Source organism: Sinocyclocheilus grahami, unplaced genomic scaffold (assembly GCF_001515645.1).
Source record: "Sinocyclocheilus grahami isolate Dianchi unplaced genomic scaffold, SAMN03320097.WGS_v1.1 scaffold2201.1, whole genome shotgun sequence".
NCBI classification, from domain to species: domain Eukaryota; kingdom Metazoa; phylum Chordata; class Actinopteri; order Cypriniformes; family Cyprinidae; genus Sinocyclocheilus; species Sinocyclocheilus grahami.
The window spans coordinates 28,360-37,958 of record NW_015507380.1 but is presented as its reverse complement, the minus strand read 5'-3'; the positions used below and the strand labels follow the sequence as shown (position 1 = coordinate 37,958).

General features: G+C 39.1%; 1 protein-coding gene across 1 annotated transcript in view; it reads right to left on the bottom strand.

Annotated features, from left to right (window-relative positions):
* The window catches only part of LOC107574369 (E3 ubiquitin-protein ligase HECW1-like), a gene marked incomplete at its 5' end in the record, with an annotated part of 30,718 nt that extends 21,916 nt beyond the window's left edge, over positions 1 to 8,802 (bottom strand). Inside the window, 4 exons of the mRNA XM_016260807.1 lie at positions 2,188 to 2,289; positions 5,507 to 6,838; positions 8,259 to 8,359; positions 8,660 to 8,802. Of these exons, the coding sequence (XP_016116293.1) occupies positions 2,188 to 2,289; positions 5,507 to 6,838; positions 8,259 to 8,359; positions 8,660 to 8,802 (1,678 nt within the window). The remainder of the gene's footprint in view (positions 1 to 2,187; positions 2,290 to 5,506; positions 6,839 to 8,258; positions 8,360 to 8,659) is intronic.
* Positions 8,803 to 9,599: the final 797 nt, after the last annotated feature.

Sequence of the window (9,599 nt, the reverse complement as noted above, 5' to 3'; positions counted from 1 at the left end):
CTTCCTCCAGTGAGTCAGTGTTCTGGTGTGAATCAGGAGAGAAATCTGCACAGATCAAGCAGGGTTTAAACAGCTCTAAACACATATGAGGCTGGATTCTGATGCGAGAGACAACAGCAGATGCACGTTTTCACTGGAGGAAGCGTTATTATGGATTATAGACTCAATGTATTTTAGTTAAAAATGTCTTAATGCTGGATTAGTTTCAGCTTTTGTCTTCTCCAGATGTTAACTGATGGACTGGAGTGCTGTGGATTATTGTGATGTTTTATCAGCTGTTTGGACTCTCATTCTGACGGCACCCATTCACTGCAGAGCATCCATTGCTGAGACACTGATGCAGTGCTACATTTCTCCAAACCTGATGAAGAAACAAACTCATCCTGATCTCGGATGATCTGAGGGTGAGCACATTTTCCGAAATTTCAGCATTTTTCCTTTTAGCTTGGAACAGTACAGAATTACTAATCAATAAATGCATCCAAGTTGGAGTTTAGAAGATCACCTCTCTTCAGTCTACTGGTTTCTACAAGCATCTCACTTTCTGGTTGAATTTTAAATTGAAATACATACATTTGAACTTAAAATTCAGGATCTATGACACATGATGTGTTTTCTGGCAGCCTGTCTGCTAACACAGAGCTCCGCAACTGCTCAAAACTAAACACTCAATTTATTCTCATCAAACAGCATCTAAAGAAAGGCCCACCTGGAGCTTGTGTAGTGGATTCAGTGTCTGTGTCTCCTGCGCGGTTTCTCTCAGGTCCGCGGCCGGCCGGTTCGTCTTCGGTGGCCATCGTCCTCTGGATGTTCTGATATCTGATGACAAAACAACATTGTGCTCAAACTATCGCTGTTCTTAATGGAAAACAATGTGCATCTTTATATGAAGAAAACTTATGAAAAGCATCCTGTTGTTTTTTTTTCATTGTGACAATAAGCTCAGAACAGAGTGTTTGCCACAATTCCTCAAGTATTATTCACATACTCTGCATTTTATGAGAGGATTGCTCTCTTTTTGATAATGTGAATTTGTTTGTTTAATATTATTTAAGATATTATTTAATATCTTGATAATACATCAATCAAAATTATTTGATTGATTATTTATTTTTACATATTATTTAATGATAATAACAATACATTTAGCTTATTTTTATAGGAATTTTAAAGCTTCTCTTTTTTATGAATTTCAAAGATGAATAATAATAAAAAAAAAAAAGCTACCAGCATGGTATTGCGGTTAAAATTGTCAAAAAATTCGTTTACATTGATGATGTCAGTAACATCTTAATTTTTTTTAAAAGAGCTATACTCTTCTGCTCACCCAGGCTGCATTTATTTGATCAGAAATACAGTAATCACCGTTCTAATATACACTATTTGTACAGTAAAAACAGTAATATTGTGAAATATTATTCTAATGTAAAACAGCTGTTTTCTATGTGAGTATCTGTTAAACTGTAATGTATTTCTGTGATGCGCAGCTGTATTTTCAGCATCATTCCTCCAGTCTTCAGTGTCACATGATCTTCAGAAATCAGTATAATATGCTGATCTGCTGCTCGAGAAACATTTCTGATTATTATCAATGTTGAACACATTGTCGTGCTGCACAATATTTTTGTGGAAACCATGATGCATTTTATTTTTCAGGATTCACAGATGAATAGAAAGTTCAAAAGAACAGCATTTATTTGAAACTGAAATCTTTTGTAACATCATAAATGTCTTTACTGTCACTTTTGATCCATTTAACATAAAAACCTCAAATGCTCCTGTTAGCTGTAGTGTTTCACAGACAGATTCAGTGTGTGTTCTGTAGGTGGCAGCGTCAGCTCAAATATACTTGAAGCTGTTTTTGCTCCATTCATTCCAACCTGATCAATTCACGAGCATGACAACAACACATTTAAAAGAGTAGCTTTATAGAAAAGAGTAGAATATATTCTACAGGGCTAAAAATTAACACTTAAAGTCACCATGTATGTGACCCTGGAGCACAAAACCAGTCATAATTTTTTGAAATTGAGATGCATGCATCATCTGAAAGCTGAATAAATAAGCTTTCCATTGATGTATGGTTTGTTAGGATAGGACACACACACACACACACACACACACACACACACACACAAATGAAGGTAGCAGGTTAATGGCATAAGCAAGGGACTCAGGAAAGCTTACTTGGTGGTAATGGTTCATCAACACTTGGGTGATGATGGGGATCAGGCCGGAAAGCAGGAAGCTGAGTGATTGCATGATGACGGCATTGCATATGACAACTGCCTACAAACAAAATCAAATACAGGCCCATGACTTATGACAATCTACATATGCCATAAATCAGTGGTTCTCAACTGGTGGGCTGAGAATTCTCCTGCCAGTGTCTCACACACACACAAATATAATTAAATCTAAAAACTGCAATAAATGTAATAACTAAATCAAATATTTTTTATTGTGTTTCTCTCTCTCTCTCTCTCTCTCTCTCTCTATATATATATATATAGATTTTTTTTTTATATATATATATATATACAATTTTGGGACTCTATTGTGTTTAAAATCTAGGTTCTGAAGCAAAACAAGTTGAGAACCACCAGCATGAATAATATATAGGCTGAATTCAGGGCCAAAGTTGTCAAAATGTTACACAAATTACCTGAATTCGCCTTATACAAGTAATATCTCATAAACAAATTCATTGAGATATCATGGACCAGGTAGCCTTTCTGGTGACTGTCTATTAAATGTGGGCAGTGAAGGTGCGCTTGTGCGTGAGAGTCCACCGTTTATATTTTTTCTACGAATCTTTGAGTTAACGTACTAAACATGAGTGGAATTTGCACCACTGCGCCCCACAGCTTGATGCTCATGACAAGAATAGCACGTATAGTTATCTTTATTGAAGTGAATTAGGTTTAAATCGCTGTCATGCATGAATGAATGATATTTTTGCAATTTTACACATAATAATCCACGATGATCACATTACACAAAACTGAAATTGCATGTCAAAATTAACATGTTGTCAATATTTTTTGAGACCCCCCAAAATTTCACAAATCACGTTTTCAGGGGAGCCTATGTCTTAGTAAGGGGAGCCGAGCTGCCCCTAGCTCCCCCGGAGTTTACACCCTGAATTGTTATGTGACAAATTCTGCCTGTGCTTTAATGAAGTATAAAAACAACCCATTACAACAACTTAACCATAGAAAGCTAGCTGAAAAGTGTTATGAGAGTGTTTCAATAATTGCTATGTCCAGTATCATACTACTAGTTACATTTCTGTAGTATGCAGTGTGTATAACCAGTCAATATGCACATAGATGACCAACTGCACACAGTTACATTTTCAGCATCGCTTTCTGTCAATTTAACACAAAAGACATTTAACACAATACTGGATTAAACATACAAAAATAGCAATTTAATTTCTTTGGTAACTATAATTACAATTATAATAAAGAATAATATGTGAATTATGCATTCCAACTTAAATGCTCATTAAGCTGGATGCTAACATGATAATATAACGGAACTTCCGAAACCAATTGCTCATTGGGATTAGTGGGATACTAACAAGACATAGTTGGAAGCTATTTCTTCAATTAACCACGCCATGTAATGAGGAATTGTGACAACCATCTAGCATACTAGATTATATTGTGCAGTACGCACTACGCAGTAAGCCATAGGTCTTTAACCCTGCTCCTGGAGACCCACTATCCTGCTAAGTTTTTGGTGCATTTCATTTGTACTCAGAAGTTGGAAATTCCGAGTTCCCAGTAGGAACTTTTAACTGGAACACCCTAAAGTCGGAGTTCCGACTCGGAAACTCAGAGGAAACGCAACAACCTTGACTTCAGAATCCAAAATAGCAGCTCGGCCGAATTGTTCAACAATATGAACCGATGAGCAAGCTTCTCTGCAAACTGTGCATTCATCATTAGTTACAGGACTGACCCATTGGTAACTTTCCTGTTCAGCCCTAAATCTGGAGAGCATTCTGAACATAACTCAAGCTGACATGAAAGTAACTAAACTTATGAACTCAACTGCTCACTGGGATTAGCGCAGGAGTGTCCAGTCCTGCTCCTGGAGGGCCACTGTCCTACAGAGTTTAACTTCAACCCCAATTAAACACACCTGAACAAGCTAATCAAGGTCTTACTAAGCATACTAGAAACTTCCAGGCAGGTGTGTTGAGGCGATTTGGAGCTAAACTCTGCAGGACTGTGGCCCTCCAGGACCAACATTGGCCACCCTTGGGCTGCGTTCACACTGCGAGCCTTACGGTGCGTTTCCACTGGCACATAGTGAGTGCAGCAGATTGGCGTTTTCAATTCATTCCTATGGAAGTTGAGCTTAAACGCTCGCGCGGTGTATTATGGGATTGCCGCGTGGAGAAAGCGTTGACAGCGGCTGAGAGTGTCAAAAAGATTGGGCATTCCTCGACTTTATGCAAATGTAGAGCGATAAACGCCAGGTGACAACCAATCACCGTGAAAGGAAGAAGATTAAATGTAAACAGGGTGTTTTTCAGAGGCGTGCTCTGCCCTAAATTTTACACGCCCCAAAGCAGTGGCATTGTAGCATTGCCAGCGGCACTGAGCGCAGATTTGACGCTGTAGTGGAAACGCACCGTGCTCAATTCCAACTTTTGCTCAGATCCAATTTTTCTGTATAGCTGTTCACATTGTTGTTTAAAATGTAGCCAATATCAGATTTACAGTTTGAACTGACCCGCATGCGCAAAACAGGGTTTTACAGGTTTTCACAACAAAATCTGCCCAATTGCTTCTCACAACTAGTCCAAAACTAGCCCAATCATGTTCTGAGGGGTAAATATTGCACTAGTGGGGTCGCGTCAACCCACAAAGTTGAAAAACAACAGGGGCTAAAAGTAGCCCAATTCCGCAGGGAAACAGTGGATTTGGCAATACTTGTGCAGCGCGCAGTCATATGGAAGTAAACACGGAGGACATAAAGTAAGCTATTATGAGTTGTATATTCAGTTGTCACTCTAATCCTTATTAGTTCTGACACATCACACTTCCACTGATTACCTTTCGCAACTGTCTTGATACCTTTGGGTATGTAAAATCTTTGAAGTGTTGTAATGATAACAAATTTTGATCTAGAGCAGGGGTGTCAAACTCCTAAAAAAGTTTAGCTCCAACCCTAATTAAAAACACCTGATCCATCTAATCAAGTCCTTCAGGCTTATTTGAAAACTAGATGGTTTGCGTGTTAGAGCAGGGTGCGGCCCTCCAGAAACTGAGTTTGACACTCAGAATGTTAAATGCCCAGTATGTCACTGTAAACAGTTTGACAACCACTGGACAAGAGGGATGCTAACATGAGATAAAATTAATCAAATCATTTCGTTGACAATGAAACATCAACAATCCCTGTGTATTTGAGCAACTGCTCCAAGCAACACGTTTTAGCAAACATCCAAGACTTTTCTGCAATGCGTAATTTGGACAAGGCTCCTCACCTGTTGACCTTACACTAGGCCCAGGTACTGGTGAGATCTCCACCTCCCCTTCTCTCTGGGCACTTTCTTCCGATGATGACTCCCTCCAATGAAGCAACCCGTCTCCTGGCTCCCTTATATCTGGACTCTGCACTGAGTCCGAGATGGACTCAAAAGCACTGTTCTCCTCCTCCTCTTCCTCCTGCGAGGAGAAAACGGTGCTCTCCGACAGACGGGTGCTGTCAACTGAAGAGAGGCGTGTGTGGCTGCAAAGGTGGTTACGCCCCTCATAACCTGAGTTACTGTAACAGGAAGTGCTGTAACAGGACGTGCTGTAACAGGAAGTGCTGTAGCAGGAGTTATCACACAGTTCGCACTCACTCTCTCGAGGTTCCCTTCTGCTTCCGCCTCCACCACCCACTTCCATGTGTTCGATTTCCAGTCGGAGGGTGGAAGGTGAGGGTCTTTCACCTTCCAAAAGTTGGTTGAGCTCGGACAGGCGCTCGATGGAGAGGCTATGTGGTAGGGTACGCCTGCAACAAGGTCTAGGACACTCGGGCACGATGGATGGAGACTGGGCTTCTGACACCTCGTCTTCTTCCTCTTTGTCCTCTTGGGGTTTCAGAGTGACTTCCTCAGAAGATTCTGGGTCAAGTACCTCGTCTTCATCTTGGCTGTCATTGTGGCACTGAGCTGATGGCAAGCTGTGCAGCAGATGATGAATGCGGATGTAGTGAGAACGTGGTGTCTCTGGTTCATCACAGGCCGAGGCGATGACCGTCTCTAACTCGGACACCGGAAGCGAACAGGGTCGGCTCTTGCACTTCAAGGCACTCCGCATCCTTGGCGAGCAGGGTTCTTCCTCATTCCCATCTCCTTCCAACTGCTCTGAGCTTGTGCCTCTCTCAACCTCTGCATGCACCCCAGTAGGTCCCATTCCAGTTGGTCCACCTGTGTCTTCAGCTTCATGGTTCTCCAGAACCTCCAAAAGAGTCTCAGTCACAGTTTCCTCCTGCATCTCCTCGGACTCTGTTTTTCCAGGGTCTTGCTCTGCAGTTTCTCCTTGAGTGGCATTGCTCAATAGTGTCTCTGCTCGAGCTGTTACAAGCTCATCAGCTGATCCTTCTGCTTCTGGTTGGGTATCCTTACTGGGCTCATCTAGAGAGGTGAGCAGCACAGCATCTTGGGGCTCCACCTCTGGAGGACTTTCGTTAGGCGGCTCCAGAATGTCAGGTCCCAAACTCAATGCATCCTCCAGAGGCAGATCAGAAGCTGGTGGTAGGTCCTCATTGGGCTCCTGCTCAGGTGTCGTATCAAAGACTGGCATTGCATTGGGGGACACCTCCTCATCATCTACCAGAGAGAATAAGCAAATCTGTCAATATGGTTAAACAGATCAGCTATGAAATAACACAAGATACCTTTAGCAATAATCAGTCTAGAAATTCCAAACTAATCTCACAGGAAACATACAATATTTAGAAAAAGTAGTAAGCATGAAGGTCCACTCCTACAAACACATATTAATACCTTATTCTGCAGGACCATTTCTACACCACCCCATACCTAAACATAACTACTAAAAACAATTACCTTACTATCAATAAGCTGCAAATTAGGAGTTTAAACTCTTAGTGAATATGTGTCCCCTAATCTAAAGTGTTACTGAAAATTCATATGAACTCGCAACCAATTCAGCAAAACGCAAAATACTTAAACAGCCAGAAGATTGTTTTGGAAATTCCCTGTTTTAAGGAAGTTGCTCTGCCACCTGTCATCATTTATTCACGTCGGTCCAACCCCAAAATTCTTCCATGGAACACAAAAAGACACATTCTAAAGAATATTCACACCACTCTTTCCCATACAAAAGCACCAGGGATTGATAATTTAGTGACCAGAGTGACCAGAGACTGTCAGTCTCCAAAGAGGACAACAAAGTAAACTAAAGCACTGCATATAAGTCATCTGAAGCAACGGATGCTTCCTTTCCGGCACAGCTCTCAAATCCCAACAGGGTATTTAACACCCAAGCCATATGGGCAACTTTCACGATACTTTGGAATGACATGATGGTGAGTAAATGATGACAGTTTTTATTGCTGAGTGAACTAATCCTGTAGGTTATTCCTGCAACAATTTTGGACATATTAAACATTGGGGATGGTTCCTGCAATACTGCTAGAACTACTCTACACTGTCAGAAAAAAAAAGTATTTTTAGGGGTACAACAGCTTTTCAGTGGGGCAGTACCCTCAAAAGGACACCTTTTTACTGTCTTTACCCCTAACGGGTTCATAATAGTACCACAAGAGTACATATTATTACCTGAAGGGTAAATATCACTACTGTAAGGTACTGATATGCACCCTTTAGGGGTACAAATGTGTCAAGCTGTTGTACACCTAAAGGTAAACATTTTGCACATTTGTCTGACAGTGAAGCTCCAAATGATTATCATGGTGCTAGCAACAACAAAGTCATTGGTTCAATTCCTGGGGAATGCATAAACCAATAAAATGTATACTTTTATATAAAATGTAGCTTCGGATAAAACATCTGACAAATGTGTACGTGCAAAAACAATAATAATAAATATCAAACAAAATAAAACAATTAAATAAAATGACTATAAAAATAAATACTACTTTGTCTTAAATGACATAATTAACATGATTAATATAGTAACAAAGACATAAATGATCTCAGTATTTGTACTGTGGGTTTTGCTTATGTTTGTGAGAACAGATTCATTAGCAAACATGCTGCAGACCTGGATGCATTGACGAGGTTATCTCAAAACGAAACTGCAGCTGGCCGCTGACATGATCTGTTGGAAGCCGTCGGCCTAAAGTGTAACTCACCACACGGTCCCTGTTTACACACATGAGAGACAAGGATGCTTGACATGTTAAATCCCACAGGCAATTAACTATAAAATAAATTGAGTGGCACATCAAAAACCTCACTGCATGAGTCTATCTTTTAAATGAATGTACCTTCTTGTACACAGTAGAAATAAATAGATATATTTAGGCCTATGAAAACTGAAACCCTGTCAGTAAAAACGATGCACAGATGGACCAGTAATTTGAGAAACGAGTCAAGAATTAGAGTGCAATCACAGTCCTCCGCAGACTCCCAGTCAGATGAAATGAATTAGCAGAGACCTACCCGATAGCATGTTTCTCCAGCAGCCTCTGTACGGGCACAACTAACTTTCCCAGGAAGCGTTTGATGATGGGTCTGCTCTTGGAAAATTTATCTTTAACCTCAATCTCCAAAACGTCAGTCGGCAGGGACACAAAGTTAAATCGCTGTGAATACAAAAAAAAACACAAAAAAACCCAGATTGGTGTTAACTGCTGGTAATCAGTTTTTTTCTCTCTTTGTATTGCATGATTTTCATTCTATTTCATTAAGTTTGTTACCTCAAGGGAATCAAATGGTTCATAACATATGGACTGGAAATACAGTATGTTACTAATATTTAGCTTCATTCCTGACCTTCCCAAATAATTAATTAATAGTAAAATAAATAAATAAATAGAAGATTGTCTTTAGCTTTATTGTACTCATTGGCTTATCAGAATATAATAAGTTATTTATTTGATGAAAAGGTTTTTAAAAACCTTTTTAAAGTAAAATAATTGTAAAATGTGAATTAAATTTATCATTTAAAAATAATTCAAATATCATTTTTTTATTTAAAATTTTAATCAAAATTTAAATTGCCTTTATTATACCCTTTGGCGTATCAGAAATAAAAAAGTGGATTTTTTTCAAATACTTGTAAAAATATATTAAATTCATAAACTAAAATACAATTACAAATACAAATACATAATACTAAAACTACAATTAAAATACGTTCAGCTATTGTTATTGGCTTTATTGTACCACACGGCTTATTAGAATATTTAAAAAAAAAACATTTTTTCTGATGAAATTCATTAACAATTTTTATTTTTTAAATTTTTTAAATACTTGTAAAAATAAATTCAATTCATAGTTAAAAAAAAAAAAGATTGATCTATTGTTATTGGCTTTATTGTAGCCCTTGGCTTATCAGAATATAAGCGTGTGTGCGTGTGATAGAATGCTCTTTGTGTTC